Consider the following 27247-nt stretch of genomic DNA (forward strand, 5'->3'; position numbering starts at 1 on the left):
TAAGCACCGTCATGAAGGTGAGGGATTAACCGCTAAACCCAGTACTGGTATCTAGTAGCCTATCCACTTATCAACAGTCCAGATACCCTGCTGCGCCACTACATTCCAGTGCCGTGGCTAGCTGCACTGGGTTTCTCGTTTGAGGATCCATGACGAGAACAGCCCGATCGAGGTGGTCCCGCAGATCCTCGATTGCGTTTAAATCAGGGAAGTCTCGTGACCAGAGGATACGGTAAATCTATGCGGGCGCTCTCCAAACCACGCACATTGAAACGTCCCCTTAGAAAAGTTTATGAATGACTGTGCTGATAATCCCGTTACATTATTTGATTTTCAAACAGCTGAGCAGAAATGAACGTACTCAGACATTTCGCTCTTTACCTCTTCTGATCAACACTAAACTGACACACAATATTTTTAGCGCAACGCAGTCTGACTTTCAACAATCGCTACAAAAGAATGGCCCTGACTAACAATAACCTATAACTTTCATGAATCACTTACCTCACAAAAATCTTCGTTACTCGAACTACTGCAATACAGTGAGCGCCAGTACTGCCAGCTAAATAAAAGATTCTAACTACTGAAGGCACTAACTACTGATAGGCATAGTCATCAAATGAAAGATTTTGACAGAGAACAAACATATCAGTTCATGATATCGAATATTACAAATTTACTCTTTCTGGCGGACAGACGTCCAGATCGTCCGCTCTTAAAATTCTGCCGTTTCTCTCCCCACATCCACCACTGCTGGTGGCTCACCTCCAACTGCGCAACGCTACGCGCTGTTCACATCCAACAGCCCAACACTACAATAGCAAAATTTCCAACAATGCAAAGTAGCCAAAGACTGCACACAGCACAGTCACTGATTTTCATACAGAGCGCTACGTGGCGTTACCAACATAAAAACCTAGACAGCCTACTTACAACGTACACTGCGAACTGTAGGACACGTTGCATTGACCTGCCGGTAGACACCATCGTGCCGAGGAAAAACAAACTAAACGTATGGATAGACATAATACCCAAGGATAGAAGCATACTTGTGTTGATCCAGTGTGCCTTCCAGAATGACGAGACCACCGAGAGAACGCCACGAAAACATTCCCCGTTCCATAACACCCCCTCATGGTTGTAGAGTGTTTGATTTCAGACGTTCCACGTCTTACTCGCCGACGGAGCACGAAACGCGATTCATCTGAAATGGCTACCAGTCGCCACTCATGTCAGTGGACGTTCAGGTGCGGTATTGGTGTGCAAACTCCAGGCTTCGTCGCTGATGAACAGCAGTCAGAACCGTTCCTGTTTGCGATGTATATAAATCATCTAGCAGAAAGCGTCGAAAACTCTTTAAGACTGTTAGCGGATGATGCGGCTGTCTGTAAGTAAGTATCAGCGAAAGAAGACACTATCGACTGGCAAAATTACCACGCGTCATTGGTAAGTGGAACAGGGAGGGGTGGGAGATCGGTTAGCGATACCAGAGGTAACCTCTGCCACACAGTGTCAGGTTGCTTTGGGAGTACTGATATGGATGTAGAGTCAGCGTGGCTGCATGAACCAGGATGCTGCTGCGGAGGCCCAATGCAGCAACGTTTGCTGAACGGTCGTTGAGGAGACACAGTTGGTAGCCCGGTCATTTGTTCAACAGTTGCACATCTATTCGCCCGTACTCATCTCCGTAGACATCGTTCAACTTTGTCATCTACGAGTACGGACCATGAGGTGTCACTGGCAAGTGGTGTCACAGTTGCCAGTTTTGGTTAGCGCCATTTTGTTGTGCACGGTATACCTTAGCTAAGGTGGCAAGCGAACATAGCTGTTTCGAAAATGCTTGCACCCTTGAACCGAAAGGCAATGATCGTGCACTTTTGTACGTCAGAAAAATCGCTTCGTTCCGCATTATGACAAGGATTGCATTGTTTTCCGCGTCCCCACCCACCTCCCCGACACGCTTTCTATACGCTCCACTGCTATTACTACTACCCACATGCCGTCTGTGAGTGGTTACTTCAAACTGACATCGAACACAAGAGGTGGTCACATTAATGTGACGTGTTTCACAAGTGCTAAACAATATTCAGGTATATTATGGGAATGATCATTCTAAACAAAAACGTCAAGTAAACATGGATTCTAAAACGCATACCTTGAGGGCCATGAGCAATTCTTCATCTTCGATGCTGTGTAATGAATTTCTCCTAGTGCAAGCAGTTTGCTTTCCATATTTTGAAAAGTGGTAGTATTGACCAAAGCAAGAAAAAAAGTCCAGTAAACATGTGGTCTAAAATGCATACTGTAAGAGTTATGAGCACTTGTTCATTAGAAGAGCTGTGTTTCGAAGGAGCGAAGATGAACAAGTTCTCATAACTCTTATAGTATGTATTTTAGACCACATGTTTACTGGACATTTTTTTCTTGTTTTGGTCAATACTACCACTTTTCAAAATATGGAAAGCAAAAAGCTTCCAGTAGGAGAGATTTGTAAGATCAAGAATTGCTCATAGCTCTTCAGGTATGCGTTTTAAAGCCCATGCTTACTTGACTTTCTTGTTTCGAATGATCATTCCTGTCATATCCCTGAATATTGACCATCACTTCTGAAACGCCCTATATACACACACAGTGTAAAAGTGTAAAGTCTGTAAGTGCAGGTATGTCGTTTGGTGACTGAGGACGATCAACTGAAAGACATTACATCAGTATTTACGCCATTTTTATACTAATAACTCTTAGCTGTTACAAGTTATATGTTGTTAGGTTGGTTAGTACCTAAAAATGTGCTTGGTAGGAGCAAGCTGTTAATGCTTATTTTTTCCTGGACAGGAGGTTCAAGTGTGTGTCTCTAGAACGCAAAACGATTTGTCTACTTAGTGCTGCAGTTACGGCCGTGTAGAAAATATCAGGTCGTAAAGTCATGTTTGCTGGAAGACTGTTAGATGCAGAGAAAGAACAAATAACACAGTAAAGTGGGTATATACATACGTAGTTAGTAGCAATACCAGAGAAGGAAAGTTGCTACTCACCATATAGCGGAGATGCTGAGTCGCGATAGGCACAATAAAAAGATGCACACACTCATAGCTTTGTCAGCAGTAGACATACACACACGCACACACATACTCACGCAAACGCAACTTGCACACACGTCCGCAGTCTCAGAGAGCTGAAACTTGACTGAGTGTAGTATTTTTATTAACAATAGTGCACTGTGGGCTTCCTTTAGGATGTCTGTTGGGTTATATTTCTACAATCTTATGCTGTTTTACGTTAGCGTGAATAGACAGGAGTGGGTGAAGAGAGAGGGAGAAAGACGATGAGGTAGTCATTACCGTGTGGGGCGCAGCTGATACGATGTTACTCGAAGGTAAAGAGCATGACGGCAACTCTGGACAGGGCGTCGTTATTCAAAGTCTATTTCTTACCGGTGGCCGCGGGCGGGCCCACAAATCATGCGCCAGATTACGGCGGACCTACAGCGCCGCGGTAACTCGATTACTGAGCGTCCGGGCGGGCCACGCAATTAACGTGGCACAGCCGGCTGCGGCCACGGCCGACCACACCGCAGCCGCTACCGCGCGCCTCTGTTACCTGCTCTCTCCTGCTACTGGCTGCGTGCGTGTGCGCCGACCGCAGGCATCGCTGGCGACAGCGCTCCCGCGTGTCGTACGCTCGCCTGAACACGCCTAACGAATACGGATGAGCCGTCGCTAGCGTAGGTTCAGAATACTTCACTCCAGGTCGCACCTATACTCGAATCTATTGCTCATTTTCAGCTAAAGACACGAGATTTGGTCAATAGGACATCCTCTACAGTGTGGCATGATACACTACTGGCCATTAAAATAACTACATCAATAAGAGATGCAGATGATAAACGGGTATTCATTGGACAAATATATTATACTAGAACTGACATGTGATTGCATTTCCACGCAATTTGGGTGCATAGATCCTGAGAAATCAGTACGCAGAACAACCACCTCTGGCCGTAATAACGACCTTGATACGCCTGGGCATTGAGTCAAACAGAGCTTGGATGGCGGCTGCAGGTACAGCTACCCATGCAGCTTCAACACGATATCACACTTCATCAAGAGTAGTGACTGGCGTATTGTGACGAGCCAGTTGCTCGGCCACCATTCGCCAAACGTTTTCAGTTGGTGAGAGATCTGGCGAATGTGCTGGACAGGGCAGCAGTCGAACATCTTCTGTATCCAGAAAGGCCCGTGCAGGACTTGCAACATGCGGTCGTTCATTATCCTGCTGAAATGTAGGGTTTCGCAAGGATCGAATGAAGGGTAGAGCCACGGGTCGTAACACATCTGAAATGTAACGTCCACTATTCAAAGTGCCGTCAATGCGAACAAGAGGTGACCGAGACGTGTAATCAATGGCACCCCATACCATCACGCCGGGTGATACGCCAGTATGGCGATGACGAATATACGCTTTCAATATGCGTTCACCGCGATGTCGCCAAACACAGATGCGACCATCATGATGCTGTGAACTGAACCTGGATTCATCCGAAAAAATTACGTTTTGCCATTCGTACACTCAGGTTTGTCGTTGAGTACACCGTCGCAGGCGCTCCTGTCTGTGATGCAGCATCAAAGGTAACCGCAGCCATGATCTCCGAGCTGATAGTCTATTCTGCTGCAAACGTCGTCGAACTGTTCGTGCAGATGGTTGTTGTCTTGCAAACGTCCCCATCTGTTGACTCAGGGATCGAGACGTGGCTGCACGATCCATTACAGCCATGCGGATAAGATGCCTGTCATCTCAACTGCTACCGATACGAGGCCGTTGGATCCAGCACGGCGTTCCATATTACCCTCTTGAACCCACCGATTCCATATTCTGTTAACAGTCATTGGATCTCGACCAACACGAGCAGCAATGTCGTGATACGATAAACCGCAATCGCGATAGGCTACAATCCGACCTTTATCAAAGTCGGAAACGTGATGGTACGCATTTCTCCTCCTTACACGAGGCATCACAACAACATTTCACCAGGCAACTCCGGTCAACTGCTGTTTGTGTATCAGAAATCTGTTGGAAACTCTCCTCATGTCAGCACGTTGTAGGTGTCGCCACCGGCGCCAACCTTGTGTGAATGCTCTGAAAAGCTGATCATTTGCATATCACAGCATCTTCTTCTTGTCGGTTAAATTTCGCGTCTTTAGCACTTCATCTTCGTGGTGTAGCAATTTTAATGGCCAGTAGTGTAATTAATTTAGAGAGATCCGCTTCAGTTGCACCAATATTTGAGCAAAGCACGGCCGGTTTCGGATTTTAAAATTCCATCTTCAGGTGTCTGAAATCACATTATTTGGTAATACATATCATTCGGTCGGGCCAGTCAGTGCAAGAGTTCCAATCATTGCATGATGCCGGAAACTGTCCACCTTAGCACAGTCGCACGATAGGAATGCCAAAGAATTAATATGGGGAGTGTCTACCCTTCGCCCTTATGACGGCTTCCACTCTGCTGAGGACACTTTCAGTGAGGTGCCTGAGTGCCTGCGGAGAAATGGCAGCCCCTTCTTCCTGAAGACCGGAAACCAGGCAAGGTAGTGATGCTGGACACTGGGGTACGGAGCGAAGGCGACGTTATCGTCATCGAGGTCATTAGAGACGGAGCACAAGCTCGCATTGTATCAATGATAGGGAAAGAAATCGGACGTGCCTTCTCATAGGAACAACCCTGGCATTTGCCTGGAACGATTTAGGAAAATCATAGAAAATCTAAATCTGGATGGCCCGACGTGGGTTTGAACCGTCGTCCTCCTGAATGCGATTCCGGTGTGCCACCTCGCTAGGTCATAGTTTACATTGATGCCAAGTTGTCAGTTCATATTGCTGCCTGGTGCAGCTACCTATATCGTTCACTCGTAGATTTGACATAGTAATAACACAGGAAGAAAAGGTATTCTGCCTTATCTGTTTCAGCAGATGCAATTCAGTTGCAATTGTTGTGCAAGATTTTCGCAGAGTAAAATTGGATGGTTCTTTTGAAAATAGAGACATTACAGTCCTACGCGTAAGTTAACATTCACCACAAGTTTCTATCTCTATATATCTAGAAGATACAGTTTTGAGAAAACGGCCCAGCCTTTTTGAAACACTGTGCACTCTGTTTATAGTTTTGCCTCTAAAACTTTTCGCCTCGACAATTTTATTTACGTAGCGCTTTTCTGCTACGTTGTAATAAAACAATGACACTTAGTTTTGAGCATAAGCAGTTTTACGGAGTTATGTGCCGTAGATATTCCTCGCATCTCTGCCTAGCATATTCTCATGCCTACTGCAAATGCATACAACTGGAATACTGAGACGCAGTTGTTAATCTCGTACTTAGACTGGTCCACTATGCAAGACGACAAGCTGTGTAGCAATTAGGAAAAATATATCTACATAAATATCGTAGCTGCGGACAGTAACAAGGTGCAAACTCCTGGCCGATTCTGCCAGAGGTCGGTTATTTGGTGTTCTAGGATCTCATGCTCAGGTTTTCGAACTCACCCATAGACTATTTTTCTATTTTAAAGTAATAAATTATCTTCATTTTGTGTTACAATAGATAGATGCAGGAAATATAGAAACATAGTCCTAACTATTATCCTGGATGGGAGCTGCCTGATACTTCAAAATGATGATTATAGTGATGAAAGGGTAAGGTGTATTCACGTGCCAGCCAAATCTAGGAACTTCACTCTGTCTCAGAGATAGCGTTAATATCAATGAAGTACTGATTTTGTTACGCTGATGCATTATTCTGAACATCATAAATAAAGTGTTAATTTGATTTGTAGCGCCGGCCAGAGTGGCCGAGCGGTTCTGGACGCCACAGTCTGGAACCGCGCGACCGCCACGGTCGAAGATTCGAATCCTACCTCTGGCATGGATTTGTGTGATGTCTTTAGGTTAGTTAGGTTTAAGTAGTTCTAATTTATAGGAAACTGATGACTTCAGAAGTTAAGTCCCATAGTGCTCAGAGCCATGTGAACCATTTTTTGATTTGTAGCATAGTTTTGTTTGTACAGCTTTATGGAATAGCCGCGTGGTGTTTCTTTTTGCTCAGTTGGGTAAACTAGATTACCGTGCCGACAAAAACCTGGACGCTTTATTGACAACGGAGAAACTCATTCCTTGTAACTCGTTTATGATTCATTTCATTCATTTTAACTCGTAAGAAATGGGCAATTGAATTTAATCGTAGTTTTACGGCTCTTTATGATGGTGCTTTAGGAAGGCGTCCTACAACTGCAGACATAAATGAGAACATGGCTGAAGTCTTCAATACGCTTTGGGATGAACGGGATTAAAATTGTATCAGACAGTGGATGCCACAGGAACGTCAGAAAAAGAATTGACTGTGATATAGTTTTGCGCAATGAGAGTGCCTTATTTGTTGAAACCAGAACAAAAGCAAGTACTACATGGAAGCCAGAGGCTGAATACCTATAAAGGCAAAGTTGAATTCGTCTATCGGAAAATTATATCCAATGTTTTCGGTGACGCGAAAGGGGTTCTTCTTACTGTCTTTCAAAGAGAAAAAGCAACTGGTGAAGTCTTCTAAATCAACAGAATCAAAAAGACATCAGGAAATGCCTGAAATACAGAAGCAAAATTTCATTCTTCACCATCACAATGCAATGTAAAAGTGCTCTGTAAATGGGAAACAAACTTCTTTCACCAGATTTGACATTCTCAAACTCCCACTCAGACCTACATCTAAGGAAATTTGTGGGTTAAAGATTAATTTAGCATAATGAAGAGGTTAGACAATTGTAAACGTTCCAGAGTCGTAGTTCAGGTATGGAATCAACCACACCGGTAAAAAGTTGGAAAAAGTGTATTGATCTAATAGGAGACTATGTTGAACATGTGTGTTTTGACATAACAAACACACTTTCACTGCTAGTCCGAGATTTTCGCTTCGTACTTTGAGTGGCGAAAGTGGTAGGTAGGAAGGGAACTGACCGCAATCGTCCCAGCTGTTCTGAAGTGCATATAGGTCGGAAATGGTATCAACTTAATCTCGACGCGTATTTCTAATCTTCATTGGTTCAAATGGCTCTGAGCACTATGGGACTTAACATCTATGGTCATCAGTCCCTTAGAACCTAGAACTACTTAAACCTAACTAACCTAAGGACAGCACACAACACCCAGCCATCACGAGGCAGAGAAAATCCCTGACCCCGCCGGGAATCGAACCCGGGAACCCGGGCGTGGGAAGCGAGAACGCTACCGCACGACCACGAGATGCAGGCTAATCTTCATTATTCGAACAACAGATGTCGGCAGCTGGAGCGAAAGATGTGGCACATTGGAAGGAACTCTCATTAGTGTTTTATCCCACGCTCGATGGGGAATGAAATGGGAAGGATCCTTGAAAAGGATCCTGGCTTTTGCATTTGATGTAACGAAGTTACAAAAAACGTAAGTCTGGATAGCCGGTCGGGGATCTGAACCCTGTACAGGTCGAATGTAAGTCTAATGTCTTACCGATGAACGTCTGGCTCGGTTGTGGCACAGTGAAACTATATTCTGCAGGCGCTGCCTCAAATCAAAATCCTTCTTCGGCAGTTCAGACGTATGTTACCTGTGACTTTATGGTTTCCCCCCTCCACACTCCTGGGCAAGTGAACTTTTGTTCTAATGAGCTCTAAACTGGCTACAAATTTTACCAAACCTTCCTTTAGCTGCACACTTGAGAAAGGTCACATGATAACTATGCGTCGACGTTTATTTGCTGGGAGCTAGTAACACTGCTACCGAAGAAAAGAGTATGCTCAATCTTTGCTGTAAGGACGTTCATGAAACTTATTCGATGCGTTGTGGCCGAGCGGTTCTAGGCCCGTCAGTCTGGAACCGCGCTGCTGCTACGGTCGCAGGTTCGAATCCTGCCTCGGGCATGGATGTGTGTGATGTCCTTAGCTTAGTTTGGTCTAAGTAGTTCTACGTCTAGGGGACTGATGACCTCAGATGTTAAGTCCCATAGTGCTCAGAGCCAGTTGAACCATTTTTTGAACTTATTCGATGTTTTGACGTTTTATCATTCAATAATTCCAATCCCAAAGAAAGCAGGAGCTAACAGATGTGAAAATTACCGAACTGTCAGTTTAATAAGTCACGGTTGCAAAATACTAACGCGAATTCTTTACAGACGAATGGAAAAACTGGTGGAAGCCGAACTCGGGAAGATCAGTATGGATTCCGTAGAAATGTTGGAACACGTGAGGCAATACTGACCCTACGACTTGACTGGAATACTCTCTTTCAAATTCTGAAGGTGGCAGGGGTAAAATACAGGGAGCGAAAGGCTAATTACAATTTGTACAGAGACCAGATGGCAGTTATAAGAGTCGAGGGGTATGAAAGAGAAGCAGTGGTTGGGAAGGGAGTGAGACAGGGTTGTAGCCTATCCCCGACGTTATTCAATCCGTATATTGAGCAAGCAGTAAAGGAAACAGAAGAAAAATTCGGAGTAGGAATTAAATCCATGGAGAAGAAATATAAACTTTGAGGTTCGCCGATGACATTGTAATTCTGTCAGAGACAGCAAAGGACCTGGAAGAGCAGTTGAACGGAATGGACAATGTCTTGAAAGGAGGATAAAAGATGAAGATCAACAAAAGCAAAACGAGGGTAATGGAATGTAGTCGAATTAAGTCGGGTGATGCTGAGGGAATTACATTAGGAAATGAGACACTTAAAGTAGTGAAGGAGTTTTGCTATTTGGGGAGCAAAATAATTAATGATGGTCGAAGAAGAGAGGATGTAAAATGTAGACTGACAATGGCAAGGGAAGCGTTTCTGAAGAAGAGAAATTTGTTATCATCGAGTATAGATTTAAGTGTCAGGAAGTCGTCACTGAAAGTATTTGTATGGAGTGTAGCTATGTATGGAAGTGAAACATGGACGATAAATGGTTTGGATGAGAAGAGAATAGAATCTGTCGGAGTATGGTGCTACAGAAGAATGCTGAAGATTAGATGGGTAGATCTCATAACTAATGAGGAGGTACTGATTAGAATTGGGGAAAAGAGAAATTTGTGGCACAACTTGACTAGAAAAAGGGATCGGATGGTAGGACATGTTCTGAGGCATCAAGGGATCACCAATTTAGTATTGGAGGGCAGCGTGGAGGGTAAAAATCGTAGAGGGAGACCAAGAGATGAATACACCAAGCAGATTCAGAAGGATGTAGGTTGCAGTAGGCACTGAGAGATGAAGAAGCTTGCACAGAACAGAGGAGCATGGAGAGCTGCATCAAACTAGTCTCTGGACTGAAGACCACAACAACATCATTCTACACTTAAGCAAAATACACCACAGGCTCCCTTACTTGTGCCTGTAAGACCTTGCAAACTGCGATCGTTTGTTATTTGTATTTTGAGACCACCGCTCTAAAGTTTTGTTTCCACTGTCGAATCCAACTACTATAAAACTTCCTTAACAGTAATATTAATTATGATTACAAACATTGTAGTTATTACTACGCGTATCTCTGATTCTTGTCAGTTTTAAAACATTGTATTACATCAGTTGTAGGAAACTTACGGCATGTAGAGTTCCAATAACAACGTGTTGAAACGGCGGTTCTGTATAGCTAGCAAGTGCGTCGCGCGGTGGAAATCATTTCCGTTGCACGCGTCACGAGTCCATAAACAAGCCATTATGGTTGCACGCTCTCGTGGGTTTGTAAAGCACCTGAATCAACTCTGGCTCGTGTTTTCGCTCCCTGTTCGGTGACTGCACTGGCAGTCAGATCCGTGGCTTTTCGTAGTGACAGTCTGCGGAGTGTCGCAAAAACTGCCATATTCTCTTCATTCTGTATCAAGTTAAAAAGAAGAGAGCCATGTGCTGACTGCTGCTGCAAGCACGCACCGGCTAATGGCTTCGTCAGTGTTTTTGCCTGCGCAAACTAACACCTATCGGGATGTGGTTAGAAAAATAGAGCAGGTGTCATTCTAAATTTAGGTATCAAACACATACGATACCACCAGGTCAGAGAGCTAGAGTCCGTCTATTTTTTCCCCTTGGATATGGAAGCTGTACGCCGGAAATAAAAAGTTTAGGCACACAGATATTGCTCCTTCGTCAGGCCAACTACCCCTAGTGTCAGCTACGCAGAAGAAACCTCGCACAGATAACAAAGTGCATATGTTGTGCTTAGAGTGCAGTATAATTGAACCATAACTGTATGCAATCTTTCATTTATATTCACAATGGTTGTCTTTCCAGTATCGATATCGAAGGTATACCTACGCCAGAAGACAGGCTGCGAGACTGTCTAGTGTCGTATGTTGCGGGACTAAGAAATGCTGTCCACTTTCATGTAAAAGCCACTCCACTGGCCGAAAAATTTCCCGCGTCTGAGAGGGCTTCCCTTTTTCAGTGAAACAGGAGGTCTTAACAGTACTTATATCTCTCAAGCAATAAAAATATTAATCAAAAATAAAGTATTAATTCATATTTATATTACGACGATAGTCATCCTTGTAATTGTTTTCACGTTTTTTTCCTATGACGTACATGTGGGAATGAATATTCCTGTCACACAAATTATATCGAACGGTACTAGAAGCGTACAAAAGTACAAAAGATGGCGTACTGAAAATCAAGCATTTAGCAATTTTTCACTAAGGCTGTAGTTTGGTTCAAGCAGACGTCACACTGGACTCTTCTTGAATCTGTGGACGCATTAATAGTTCAGACTCATAATCAAATTAAACGCATAAGAGAATCTTATCACAGGAGAGAAATTTCCTCGACAAATTCTGTGTTCGTTAACAAGACATTGTCCGTCCTTCTAGTCTCCACTTAAGTTGATTTGCCTGCGGCTCGACTGTTTGAAAAGTCTCACCGCCCACTGACTGAGTAGGCCTAAAAATTACCCTCATCTCACGTTCCTTAGGAACTGAGACGCTGAATGCAAAAGAAAGACGGCCAGATGCAGCTTTCAATTTGTACGCGCGTTCACAAGTAGGAAGGCTGCAATTTCTCTTTGGCTAGTTTCTTTCCTTGTACTACTGCTGCTCTGTAATTTTGAGAACATGTCAGTACTTAAGAATATGTATTACTTTCTGCTTCCGCCTTGCGTTGGAATATTTATTCACGTCGTTCCTTAACATGGTGAGATGCTTCTAATGCAGGGTAATGTATGAGGCATTTTCAAAAAGTTGGAATCTTTCGAAGAACACTTGAGTACGTATTCAATCATATTCTTCGTAATGAAATACCTTACTGAACAACGAAATGGCTAATCGAAAACGAGACGGGGCACAGTGAACCCTCCATGGACTGCGTATCACCTGATTTCAAAGTAAGAAGTAATAAGTCAGCCTCCATAATATATAAGTGCCCTCCCGCCCCCACCCCAGTTGTTTTGATTAGATAGTCTTGCCTTACCTGCTTACCGTATTCAATCCTTAGCCTCTCTTGACAATTTTTTATTCTCCACACTACTCTCCAATCCCAAACTGGTAATTCCTTGATCTCATAGTATGTGTCCTGTCTACCGATTTCTCATTTTAGTCAAATACTGCCATAAATTTCGTTTTCCTCAATCTGATTCAGTACCTAACTAGTTATTCGATCCAGCCATATACAGAATTCTTTTTTAGTACCACATTTCAACAACTTCAACTCTCTTTTTGCCTGAACTGTTTATAGTCCACGATTCACTTCCAGGCAAGGTTACACTCCACACAAATGCCTTCGGAAAAAATACCTTAACTTTTAAATTTATGTTGGATGTTTACAAATTTCTCTTATTCAACATTTTTTTATGCCAATCTACTATTTATAGCCTCTCTATTTTGACCATCACCAATTATTTTGCTGCCCAAATAAAAAGCTTCTCTACTACTTTTAATGAATCCTTTGCTTAGTATTTTTTCCCTGAACAACACTTTTACATTGCGTTAGTCGATCTCACCCCTCCGGGTGGCGTCTCCGAGATGTGGAAAAACGTCAAAGACGTTCTTTTTATTGAAATGAAATACAATAACTTGACTTAACAGTATGACATAGTATTCTACTACAGTGATAATGTTAAAGCATTAATTTTAAGGATTTCTGTGAAGACGCACTTCAGTGGAGAAGAAGAAGTAGCCCAACGAAAAGTTCTTAAATTCGCTACCGAACACCACATTTCTTAAGACATCTAAAATCTCTGGCAGATTTTGAACGGATCTCCTGAGGTCGTGTGTGTGCGCTTTTTTTTGTGGCCGGGGGGGGGGGGGGGGGGAGGCGGCGGGAGAGGAAGAGAGGGAGAGTGAGAAAGAGAGAGAGAGAGAGATAGGCGAATGATTGTCCTGTAAGGAAATATAAGGAACATATCTAACTTCCTTCTGTACTTATTTTTTAACCCCTTGATATATTAACATAGGTTGTTTTTAATCCTAGCGTTATATTTATGCTTCGCAAAATTTTGAAGAAAGAGGGATGTTGGTAATCAAAAATGAAACTGACTTCATTATTATATTGTGAAGCATTCGTTAAAATACCCATATTTTTGATGAAATCTCTCAAGGATGTTCTAGAACTAACACCTGGCGGAATTACTTATAACAGCCTTCTGCATTCTGAAAATGCTACCTCTGTAAGATGAGTTCCCCGCAAAAGATTTCATACTCATCACTGAATGAGAACACGCGGCATAAATTACTCTGCGCACATAATTAAGGTGTCACCTTTTTGAAATCCCTTAACTGTCTTCCATCGTATACTGCGAACTGCCGGTTTCGTCGGCGAAATGTGTGGGAATCAACGACCCAAGGGTAGAAGGGAAGAAGTGCTTCCGTTGACACACCTTATGCCATCTCCTGAGGTCGTGTGTGTGCGCTTTTGTTTTGGGGCCGGGGGGGAGGGGGGGGGGGCGGCGGGAGAGGAAGAGAGGGAGAGTGAGAAAGAGAGAGAGAGAGATAGGTGAATGATTGTCCTGTAAGGAAATATAAGGAACAAAAGAAATGAAGATGCTTTTTCCGTGAACGCTTGATAATTGTGGCGTTGCTACAGACACACTGGAAGGTGACATTTCCGGGATCCTATTAAGTTACGTAACAGTAGCCAGAACGAAGCAATTGACCTTGAGTTGTAATAGCCCCTCCATCTCCCGGTATAGAGGCTGAATGGCCTTGTTCTGCACACGGTACGGGTCGTCCAGGGATTCTGGAGGTATTAATAAGGTGCCCCGGCTAGAGGCTATCGCAGTACCAGTCGCTGGCGTGCTGTTTGTGTAGACGGTAAGTTTATTCCAATGTTTGCTCACGTATATGTCTGGATGTAGCCTCTAGCGGCGAAGACTCTCATAACGCTGCTGACATCCACCCAGCACGTACAACTGAGCTTGGTAGCTGATCAGCCGCTTGTGGATGCTACGGGGACGACTTATTTGTCTGCTCTGATTGCGGCTAGAGTCTAACTCGGCTTTAACAGGTTTGCTGGAGCGATCTCTTTCGTTGCAGAAGTGTCGGCAAAACGTCTTTTCTAAGTTGCAGTGTGGTAGGCGTCTACTGCAGGTAATGGTTAAATTTATATGTTAAAACCAATTCTGTGTTTTCTCTCCATGTGCTGAAAATCAACTTACACTAGGCAAACAAACATTTCTGTAATCAAATCTACAGTAGTTCTTGTGTTGATTAGTTTCTGCATCACTAGTCAAGTGGTCAAATAGCGCAGTGCACAAAGATCAGTCATAGGAAAAGTTAGAGAACGAATAATTTCGATGTGAATACACCCAAAAAATTAGCAAGTGAAGTACTGTAGAAATATGACTTTTCACCTGTGACTACGTAGACAGAAATACATCACGGCGTGTAAAGTTAAGCCAACCCAATGAATATGCCTTTCGCGTTTGTGATAATTAATAAGAGCATTACAAAAGAAAAATGCTTTGTTTATAAACGAATATTTCAGTTAAGTCTTCATAGCAATTGGCGTTTTCTCAAGCGAGCTGTATTTCGTCACCTACTTTTCGAACCTGAAACTTACGGTAAGAATTAAGCACTTCAAGCCCTCAAATGTCTACGTAGCTGACATATTAGACTGTTCGAGTAGGATACTGGGCGTGTCCGACAACGCTGATTGAAATAATTCACTGGAATTAAACCTGCGTGTTCTTCAGATGCTGCTAACAAGAGGAGGCCGCCAATTGTGAAATTCAGATTCGATTCATACTGCGCATAATAAAAGCTCATGGCCACAGGTGTAATGTGGCAAAGCACCAAGATGCACTTCTCAGCCGATGTCGAGAAAATCGACAGTTAAGAGAAACTGTTGCGGTGAAATACTTTCTACGATAAATAATTTTCTACAGCGTCGTGGCCCAGCGGTAAGCGCTCGGGTTCGTAATCCGAAGGTCGCCGGATCGAATCTCGCGCCAAGCAAATTTTTTTTTTTGTAATTTATATATATATATATATATATATATATATATATATATATATATATGTTTTCCGCAAACAAAGTTGTATTTCACAAATGTTATTAATTGTCGTCGCCGGCCGTTGTGGCTGTGCGGTTCTAGGCGCTTCAGTCTGGAATCGCGTAACTGCTATGGTCGCAGGTTCGAATCCCGCCTCGGGCATGGATGTGTGTGATGTCCTTAGGTTAGTTAGGTTTAATTAGTTCTAAGTTCTAGGCGACTGATGACCTCAGAAGTTAAGTCGCATAGTGCTCAGAGCCAGCCAATTGTCATCATAATGTTTACCACGTATAGTTAAAGGAAGACGTAGAAACGATATTCCGAGACGAATACGTATAGTGTCAGTCAAACGTTCGAATTTGAGTAGAGACCCCACGAACACAAATTTGCTGTGGCAGGTATGAAATATAAACTCCGTTACTCGCTCGTTACACTTGAAGGACAGATGTTGAATGGGCTGAAACGAGCCACCGCATAACAGCGTAGTTGCCTGCTAACTTCGTAAGAAGGTAGATGCGGTCCCCAGCGCAACTTATAACATCGTCGAAAACCAGTGCGTACGTGAGAGCTGTTGTACACCCTGTTAAACAAACGGAAAAATGGAGGCGGTACAATTGGAGAGCGATTCGGGCCCTTCGCATGAAAGTGATGTGATCGAAGAAGATTCTATACACAGTGATGTGGCGAAACAACAATTGAAAGATGCGTTGGTGTATTTTGAAAGCCTCCTTCGTAACAGTAATCGCATCGCAGCAGAACCGTCATCATCAATCAACGAAGAACCCATGGTAATTGGGGAAGAAATGTTCCAGAATACGCTGCAAATGCTCGCCGAAAAAACCCTCGTTCATGATGAGGAACAGAGACATTAATGAAATCGACGATAATAATGCCTACGAAGACGTTGAAACGAGTCCCATTGCCAACGAATCATCGGACGAATAAGAGCCGGACGAAAAGAAAAAGGAAAGGGTACGACAATATTTCTCTGGATTACAAAATTAGAGCTGTCAATCTGGCCAAAGAACATCCAGGCTGGAGTCTCAAAACTCTACAAAAAAAGGGGTGCTCTCGTTTGACAAACATGGGCTATTTATCCAGGCGGGAAGAGCAAATTAAACGTGGCGGTAGCAAATTTGATAAATATTGTACCACCGAATCATGGATGCACGATCGCTTCGTAGAAGCTCGACAAAACTTCCAGCAAGTTACTACCAGAAACCTGCAGCAGTGGGCCTTGGGCGCTGCAAGTCAGTTCCCGGATTTCAACTTCAAAGCTTCAAAAACATGGGTCACCGAATTTAAAAAGAAGCATGGGATTCGGCAACGGAAAATCACAAAATTTGTTGCCCGGAAAGAGACGGCTACCCGATGCGAAGTTTTGGCCGTAGCGGACACATTTCGGATCCAGACGCGAACGTTGATAACTAACTTCGACAAAGATTTCATAATTAATACTGATCAAACAGGTACGTAAAGAGCTGTTCACAAATGTCATATGACATGATGATATAATATGATAATCTGATACATGGTAGACGACACAGATTTCGTATATTTCTTATATAAACGACATTTTTATATTTTGTTTGTCAGGGTGCCAGTACCAGTCCATGTTCAACAGAACTCTCGCCGAAAAAGGGTCAAAGGCTGTCCTGGTAACCCGACACGACATGAACAAGGTGACGCATTCGTATACGGCACAATATTCAATCACGATGTCTGGACGAGTCTTACCTCTTGTTTTCGTATGCTTCCAAGAGTCCACAGGTACGTTTGGACAGTCGAGGAGTACGCCAAGAAGTATACCAACGTTGTTATTACATCCTCCAAATCCGGTAAACTAACAACGGGTTTGTTCATGGACTTCTTGCTTAATGCTTTGCAACCTTACGTACAAAAGAAAGAATTTCTCCTTCTGAGCTACTCTTGGGGTGGGCAAACGAACTCGGCGTTATACGATGAGATGTTCCAGGACGATAAGAAGTTACCAACGTACACTATAAAGGTCATTCCTCCAAAGTGCACTCCTCTCGTCCAACCATGTGATGTGTATTTTTACCGGCAGGTAAAAAATTTGATCAAGCGCCTTCAAAATTGTGCTTTTTTAATCGAGCGAAACCGTGACATGAACTCCAGAGTCGATTGTATAAAAATCCAATCCATCGTCCACCACCAATTGTCTTCTCCGATTTTTGCCGATATGATACGATACGCGTGGCATGCATCAAACCTGACGAACGATGGAACAATTTTTCAGAATGTCAATCAGGTGTGTTTCCCAAAAGATAATTTAAAAAACAATTGTTCTTGTAAAAACGCGTCGTTTATCAGATGTGCTCGATGTCGTGCTGTTTTCTGCTTTCCATTTTTCTATGATAACTATCACTCAGGTTCGTGCGATATTCCAGCTACTTCTGGTCACTAATTGTTAATTATGTGCGAGTGTATACCGAACTTTTCAATAAATTGTATCCACTTGAATATTATTTGTGATATTGTGTTTTATTTCAAGTATTATTTTTCCACGACAAACGACTTTCAACAACTTATTATATGCAAATTGTTGCAACTGATTGCCGGGAAATATATATATATATATATATATATATATATATATATATATATATATATATATATATTACTATTTGTTTTTGTAATTCAAATGTACGCACACACACACACACATATATATATATATATATATATATATATATATATATATATATGTGAGTGTGTGTGTGTGTGTGTGTGTGTGTGTGTGTACATTTGAATTGCAAAAACAAATAATAAAAAAAAGTTGCATGGCGCGAGAGTCGATCCGGCGACCTTCGGATTACGAACCCGAGCGCTTACCGCTGCGCCACGACGCTGTAGAAAATTGTTAATCGTAGAGAGTATTTCACCGCAACGGTTTCTTTTATATGTCGATTTTCTCGACAGTGACTGGGAAGTGCATCTTGGTGCTTTGCCACATTACACCTCTGGCCATGAGCTTTTATTATGCGCAGTATGAATCGAATCTGATTTTCACAATTGGCGGCCTCCCCTTGTAAGTGAGAGAGCCTGAGTTGGTCGTTGTTAGCCATTATACTAACGCCACTACAACACTCCAAACTGACATCATCAACAGCAAATGGGTGGATAGATTTGAGACATCTAAACACGTTTTACGCGCTTATACCAACTACATTCTGTATTACAAGGACAATGTGCCTATCGGACTTCAGCACCAAGTAAGATCAATTTGTTCCAAAGAGTAGGCTAAATTGGAGTGTACAGTCACAATCATGAAGAAAACTTGCAGATTTTGCTATTGCTCCAACTGGACGCTTTGAAACAGAGATGCTGTATTTGTTAGGCGCAACACTGAAACGCCGTGTGTTACTCTAATGAGGATTCCGGAAGCGATGAGCAATCTTGTACTTGGAGGTTCTAGTTGCATACTATGCGATGTGAAAGACTGTTCACTAAAGCGTCACGATAGCATGTCTCAGGGGCTTTGTCACAAGCTGCAAGGCGTAAGTGTGAAAATTTTTCTCCTTGCTTCTAATGAGTGAACTGAAAACATTCGGTGTGAGTACGTGACAGAGTGCTAATGAGCACGACGTCGAAACATTTCTGCCTCAAGATGAATGGACATACACGCCATCAGCGTTTAGCTCAGTTAGCATTTCGTTGTGTAGCTTCGTTGTTCTGCCTCCTTCTGGCTCCGAAAGGAATTTAGAAAGTTGAATGCTTAAACTACAGCGGTGTCACAGTTATTTCATTTTCATATTTTAATAGTTCACAGCCAACCCTTTGAGACAAAGAAGAAATGTATGTTGAACGTAACGGGACAAACAAATCTTACTTAGCTGCAACTTAAATTATTTTGTTTCTAGACAGGCTACTTTAAAAGTCCCGGGCGCGTTGTTGCTCTGATCTGCCGTAGTTACAGTGGGAAATTTCACTGTAAAAGCAGAAGGAGCGCCAGAATATCAATAATTGAGAAAAAATTAAAGTAAGAGCTAGAATGAGGACAAGCGAATAGCCGGCCGCGGTGGTCTCGCGGTTCTAGGCGGAACCGCGTGACTGCTACGGTCGCAGGTTCGAATCCTGCCTCGGGCATGGATGTGTGTGATGTCCTTAGGTTAGTTAGGTTTAAGTAGTTCTAAGTTCTAGGGGACTGATGACCACAGCTGTTAAGTCACATAGTGCTCAGAGCCATTTGAACCATTTGAACAAGCGAATCAGTGATAGAATTGGAAGAAAGTGATCAATGTAGTTGAGAATGCTAGATCAGTGGGCAGGGAAAAATTTTGAATGGAAACCACTTGGCATACGTAAACGCGGCAGATCATGACGTTCTTGGAAATATCACACCAACGAAATATGGGCATCGCGGTGTACGCAAGGAGAATGCCCTGATCAGAAAGGCTTGGCAGAAGATAACAGGAACACAGCAAAATTATATTAATTGATCTTTATATTAACTGATCCTAAATTCATAATATAGTTGAAAGACTACTGGTGCTGTTTCAAACGATAACTGCTACGATAAGCACTCTAGGAGAGAGCCAGGAATAGATGGAGCCAAATATTTACTTAATTATTCAATCCATTAGATCCGTAAAATAAAACGAACTAATTTTGAATGATTTATTACATTACTAGCAGTTGCGAGTCACGTTTAAGAACACATTTCCATAGAAATGAGCAGCTACCTATAGCATATGCCAGATAAGGCTAAGATAGTGCCGCGCTTGTAATGTAGGACATACAACATACTTTGGAATCTTGGATTCCTTTATGTTGGTTTTAAAGTTAACAGAAGTGGACTTCCCCCTACGCTTTAGTTCGTAGGTGAGAGTAAAACTCTTAGGTTATCCACAGTATGAACAAATCTTACAGAAAAGTTATTTTCTCCGAGAATGTGCGAAAAAATTAACAGTAGCGTGCGTGCAAAATTCGTCGTAATGAAGAAACTTTAACTAAGCCGGAATGCAGTATTAACAGCTCTTGAGCAACGATACACCGGAAATCGTACTGACGCTTGGTTTATGAAATTAGTGGAGAAAGCTGCGAGTTATTATTTTGAAGTATGATTGTGCTGTAGAAACACCGGCTCCTCTTAAGTATATAAAAGCGAGGTCTGCTGAAAAGTAACACCAGTTTCATCAGTGGCGAAGTAAAGCTCTGAGCATTCGGCGAAGGCGGTCGACTGTAACCTGTGCAGAGGGAAGAGCGTTAGAGAAGTATGTTTGTGTGGATGATGGTGGTAATGGACTCTTTATTGTAAGTTGCATATAAAGTTTCTGGGTGGACGTATTCGCGACATCTTAGCAGGAGGGTGTTATAGCCAGTATGTCTCTAAACTCAGGTACTAACAGTAAAGTTATGAACCTGAAATTTGAGCTGTGTGCAGGTTCATTTTTACGGCTACAAACATAACTTAAATCTTGAAATACTTACCTACCTAGTAGCTAAGTGTTGTACCTACAATATCAGAAAAATAATATTGCATACATACAGAAAAAATTCTCTATTTATACTACGATCCATGGTGACGTAATGATTCGAGGCAGTCTCTGCCGACGTATCTCACGACTCAACACTGAAAGTTCTTGTAACAAAAAAATCATTCCAACGGAAGAGAGACTTTTGCTACATCTGTTTTTTACATTGCAGAGAAATGTAAGTTAATTATTTTATGCACAAATAGTCTTTCCAGGCACTGTAAAACGTAATAAGAATCGTTTAGCTTGAATATAAGCCATTTTACTACATTTGCTGTATCAAACAAGTTCTACAACGTTCGGGTGTTAAGAGATGCTTGCATGTCGAAGGAGGGTGCTGTGGAGAGACTCCTTTGTGAATGTATAATAGTTCCGTAGGCTTTCCCAAAAAATCTGTCTGGCATCTGCCTTCCCAAACGCTACGTGTATCACCCCATCTTACATTAATTAACGGTTATGGCTGATTCCAAAGATTGAACGCCGATCGTACGGCAAAACAATACCATATCATTTGTCTATTTAAGCTCTTTGCATTGTATTGAGGCTTGGCTGGCAGTCCTTTCACCAAGAAATGAATATCCGCTAGTGATACTGAATTTATTAACGAGTTTCCGCCGGCCGGAGTGGCCGTGCGGTTCTAGGCGCTACAGTCCGGAGCCGCGTGACCGCTACGGTCGCAGGTTCGAATCCTGCCTCGGGCATGGATGTGTGTGATGTCCTTAGGTTAGTTAGGTTTAAGTAGTTCTAAGTTCTAGGGGACTGATGACCATAGCAGTTAAGTCCCATAGTGCTCAGTGCCATTTGAACCATTTGTACGAGTTTCCAATGACGTAATCTACGTGCATACCGGTCGTCATCTGCCAACAGCCTGAGAAACAGTTGGCAAGAATGACTGGACTGAGTTCAGCGCTCCTCAACAGGACTCAGAGTACTGGTTGTTTTGAGTGTCGGCAGAAATTTATTCAGTTAGGGTAAGACCAAAATTTTCATTTATACAGCAACTGCTTATCCCATAGTACTGAAATCAGCCAGGTAATGCTGCAACTGACTAAACGAGAGGTTTTGTGGAATCACGACAAGTCAACTCTAGAAGTGTATGAGGATTCTATGGAAATGGAAAAGAGCGTATGGTATTGTGGGCCGGGTGTCTCCCATTCGGGGAAGTTCGGACGCCGAGGGCAAGTACTTATTGCATTCGACGCCACGATGGGCGACTTGCACGCCGGAGATGGGGATGAAATGATGATGAGGACAACACAGCACCCAGTCCCTGAGCGCAGAAAATCACCTGCCCCAGCCGGGAATCGAACCCGGGCCCCTTGGCGGGGCATTCCGCCGCTCTGACCACTCACCTAACGGGGGCGGACTGAGAATTCTGTAACGAATAAGAACTCTGTATCCGAGAATCCAGCATGGGGGAAATTCTCCCTCTAGTTGACCCCTTCCCACAACCTCCCCTCTCCCGTATCACTTGCGGTCGCTTATGGTGTAGAACCTGTGTAGGGCGATCATGTCACCCTCCACTGCTATCATACGTCATGACAGTGTGCCAATCGGTTGAGTGGAATCAGCATATTAAGATAGCTTGACACGGGAACGTGACAGAATGGCAGAATGGGGTTATCTTATTTGGACTTGCCAATGAACGCGTCGCGAATGATACGTTGTTGCTTCAACATGGAGTGCCCATGCTGTACAGTTCGCAGATACGTAACACGGCGAAAGAACAATATTCCTAGAAAACTGTAAACCAATAGGGGTCGGATAAGAGTATCACGCCTTGCCAATGACAGGCAGTTTCAAATCTGATATCATGTGTTAAGGTCAGCGAAAGCAGGTGTGTCTCAACCAGTTTCTTGTGAACACTCTTCTTCACCGTACTGAGATATTTATCAAGGCTAGAGGCAACGTTACAAGGAATGAGCGCGATGTTTCCTGTTATCCGTTTTGCTCATAGTCGTTCAGCTGCCCACATGGATAACTGCATGTTTGACTTGCTGCTTCCGTCAAAGTGGTTAGATTGCTGTAAGGAGATGTTCGATTCTGGTACTGAGTGTGGCTGATGATGACAAGTCTAGGTGTGCTAAGTGGTGTGATGGTGCACTAAGTGGTGTGCTGGTGTGTTTCAGATGACGACGATGGTGCTGCGCCTTCTGGTGGTGGCCGCGGTAGCGGCGGTCGCGTTGGCAGAGGTGAGTCCGGCTCCTCAGCCCGGCCCAGCAGCTCCTATCAATAATTCATTATGCAAATCTCCGCCGACAGCGCGCGTCCATTATTCAAAACACACACATCTACATGCGCCACTGCCTAGAACAGCACTGCAACACGGGCGCTATCCGGACAGATGTCTGTCGCTCCCATAATCAAGACGGCACGTTTAAAGCGGACGATGTGACCGTTGATCCATGCGAACCTGCCCTTTACGGAGGCTGCGTGGGCGTTGATCCCTGCTGGCACCTTCTCCGCATGAGTTGCTCCAGAATAGTCATGGCTGGTACTGACTTTATTACTAAGTTGCCACAAACAAATTATATAATTGATATCTTGTTTTCAACGAGACCTCGAAGACAAGAGCTACGATTATAGAAAATATTATTCCATTAAATAGACAAAAAAAGCAAAGAGGACTGGTTTTAACGTCCCGTCGACTATGAGGTCACTAGCGACGAAGCACAAGCTCGTTCTGGGAGAGAAAACGGACCTAGTCCTTTTCAAAGGAACCACTTCGGTATTCGCCTTAAGCGACTTAGGGAAGCTGAAGAAAACCCAAATCTGGATGGCCGGACGGGTATTTGAAGACCCACCCTCTCGAATGCGAGCTAACAGCTGCGCTACCTCTATCGGTTTTAAACTGACAGTTATAATAACAAACATAATATGTATCCATAAAACGTTAATATGAAATCACTAATAATGGCGGATGAATGAGGGTGGTAACTGTCATGTTCCGTGGCTAAGGATCATTATGACATTCACTTGGAAAGAAAACGCAATCAGGACGGATCAACCGGTTAGAACTCATGCCCTCAATCAAATAACCAGGGGACCTGTGCAAAACTTTACCACTTTTATAGTTTTATATAAAAACAGTATTTGGAACAAGTGTAGTCGTTGGGATAAGGGTAATCGTGGAATTGAAGACAAAACATCTTTAAAAACATGACATGAAATAAGATTCATGAATTTATGATGCATCCTTATATATATATTTCCATGCACATAATTTTGAACAAAATTCTTTATAGAGCATTACAATACTTCGATGTAAACGATGTTTGGCGTACGAATGTAATCTTCGTAAACTTCTTGTTTTTCATTTTAGTTAAGGAAAACTTTCAAAAGGCTACGCAAAATTGTCCGTGAGTAAAGATGGGATTTGGTAAATACAATACTGCTCTCTGAAGCGTTTATCCCTGCGATTTGCTGGTAGTGATAGCAAATGCCATCTTGTGAATTGAAAAAGCTTGCTTGGATCACATGGTAAAGTTTACCCTTGGTATTACAATAGTGTTCCCGGTGTCAATCGGCTGACCATTAATTGTAAGTACGTTGAGTAATGTTACAACATCGAGCGAGGTGAGTGTTTGGCACACTGGTCTCGCATTCTGGAGGACGACGGTTTGAACCGTCGTCCGGCCATCCTGATTTTTTTCCGTAATTTCCCTAAATCGCTTCAGGCATATGGCGCGATGGTTCCTTTGAAAGGGCACGACCGAATCCTTCCCCATCCTTACTTAATCCGATGGAAACGATGATCTTGCTGTTTGGTCCCGTCCCCCAAACCGAGGCCCCTCCCCCAAGCCAACCAACCAACCTGTGTTACAACCATGCGTGCTCCATTGACTAAGCCCTGTTTAGCATTCACATTTCTTATCAACATGACAGGAGTGTTTATCTTCAGTATAAGTTAATGTGGCGGTGAAAAGGAAGTCTATTATTCATGATTAATAAGGTAGCTTCGTAAAATATAGGTATGAAGCTGGACATCCACGGTGCCCTTTTACCTATGGTCGTTATGTCACATGCTAAAACTTTTCACAAATAATAAGTTTTATCTCAAAACCGATATGCAATGGCAGAAGCTGGTTAAAAAACAATTATGACGATATCTCATTCATCCCTGTACTTTTAGTATGTATGAAATAATATATATGATAAAGAAAGAAAAATATTTTAGGATTATTTCTCTTACTGTGGCATTAACCATACTTAGATGGAACTTGAGTATCGCTACAGAGAACCGAAAGAACTAGTCGGAGTTAAACCATCAGCTTTAGTCTGAAAATAACCGCTTCGTTACGGGCAACTTTAAACTGTAGCTAAATGTAAGGAATCAGAGGTGGTTTCATCACAGAAATCATCCTAATATTCACCTGAAGCTATATACTGAGAAACCCTGGAAACCCTACATGTGAACAGCTAGAACTGAATTTGAACAACGAGTCTACGACAAAAGATTCCAGTGCCCCGACCATTGCACTACATCGTTCGGTGATGCTAATAATGCCAGTATAGCTCTTTCAACTTAATGTGTACGAGACTTCCGGTGTGTTTATTTTGAAGATTGTGAAATGTAGTATGCTGTCCAACTGGCCCATAATGTAATGTAATACATAATGCGCAATAAATATACGTAAAGAAATTTATAGTCTACTGTGGACTTTTAAAATGGTTTTACTATTCATGAAGTAGTACGTTGTGTTGTGGGTGAGTATAGACACAAACGAAAGAGTGGACAAGGTTCGCTGGCCGCGTCAGACGAAGTGGTGCAGTGCTTAGCCACTGGATTTAAATGAATCCCAGTTGTCTTGCAAAGAGATGGCAGAAGTGAGTACATGCTTCGCGGAGTTCTTGCCACGTCAGATTTGTGCGAGTATGTAGTCTCGAGCTTTCGACGTTCTCTGTTGTCTTCGACAGCAGATTTCAGTGGGCGGTTCGGTACGTTATTTAGTTAGCCGAATTATGTCACGGAGACGTCACGAAGTCACGGAACTTCCATACGCTTCCAGAGATTATGTTTATATTGTGGCTGAGGAACATTGGTAGCGATGCCTCAGCTAATATCTCTGTTGCCTTTCAGCATCAGGCACTTGTTTCCTCGCTCCACTAAGCCTATAGCCACTGTTGTCGATACACATTCTGATCTGAACGGCTTCTTTAACGACGAATGGATGCATGGGATAATATTCTAGTTTCTTCCAACATAACTGTAGGTTTGTTGAAGAGGCATTTACTGAAGAACTTCGCCGCGAAACAATGCGGTGTCAGACGGCAGAAGTGTTTTAATGTGATGAATGTATCATATTCCCAAGCGTAGATTTCCATCCCGCCAAAAAACGGTACATCTGTTCTTTTCTAATGACGCTGCAATCATTACAGGACTTTGGTGATACAATTTTGGCCCAAGAGTGAAACACAGCGGGGGTTCGATGGTGATTTGTGCAGCAACATCGTGGTAGTCCACGGGTCACTACTCTGCAAGGCCACATTACTAGCAAGGATTATGCAATTGTTTTGGCTGATCAGGTTCGACCCATGGTGCAGCGTTTGTTCACCAATAGTGGTGCTGTGTTCCTAGGAGACAGGGCCAATGTCCACAGAGCTCGCATCGTCCACGGCAGGTTTGTTAACTCGAGGATGAAGTGACGCACCTCTCCTGGCCACTACTGTCAACAGATCTCAATACTGTTGAGCTCTTGTGGTCTACCTTGAAGAGAAGAGTACGTGATCGCTATCGACTTGCGTCATCGTTATCTGAACTTGTTACTATTTTGCAGGAAAAACGGTATGAGATTCTTTCCACAACCATATGGGTCACGTATTTATCAATATCGAGACGACTGGAAGCAGCTTCTGAACCCAGCGGTTTTCCTACACAGTCTTAGGCGTGGTAAAGTGTTGCGTTATTGGTGTTTCCATGTTCTTGTCCACCTCCTGTAGAAACGCGTATATGTGTCACATGCTGCAACAAAAATAATTGTGTTCCTGATGCCAGGGAACCTGGTGCACTGTAAATCCATGACTAGAAGATAGTGCCTTGACAGAAACTGGCTGTCTATGAATAAGTATACAACTGCTTTAGGTAGTACCAAGATGCCGATCTTAATTCTCGTATTCGTTGTGGTTTGAAAGCAAACTACCTCTGAATGTCATTTCGGCGACTTTCGTGTCATGTCTGAAACACATGCTATGCCAGGTCATGAATTTTGCTGGCTGGAAGCTCGTATGATGGTATATGTCTTTCCGTCGCATCCCAGATTGATTGTAACTGACAAATCAAGGGAGTGGGCAGACT

General features: G+C 43.0%; 1 protein-coding gene across 4 annotated transcripts in view; it reads left to right on the plus strand.

Annotated features, from left to right (window-relative positions):
• LOC124615590 (superoxide dismutase [Cu-Zn]-like) overlaps window positions 1–27247 on the plus strand; it is a 325653-nt gene that overhangs the window by 262772 nt on the left and 35634 nt on the right. For 3 of the 4 annotated variants that reach the window (XM_047143580.1, XM_047143588.1, XM_047143597.1), the window contains one exon: window positions 23082–23144. In XM_047143580.1, coding sequence (XP_046999536.1) covers window positions 23082–23144 — 63 coding nt within the window. Of the gene's footprint in view, window positions 1–14209; window positions 14274–23081; window positions 23145–27247 lie in introns of those variants that run through there. The other variant, XM_047143605.1, reaches the window with a different exon arrangement.

This window comes from Schistocerca americana, chromosome 1 (genome assembly GCF_021461395.2).
Source record: "Schistocerca americana isolate TAMUIC-IGC-003095 chromosome 1, iqSchAmer2.1, whole genome shotgun sequence".
Lineage (NCBI taxonomy): Eukaryota > Metazoa > Arthropoda > Insecta > Orthoptera > Acrididae > Schistocerca > Schistocerca americana.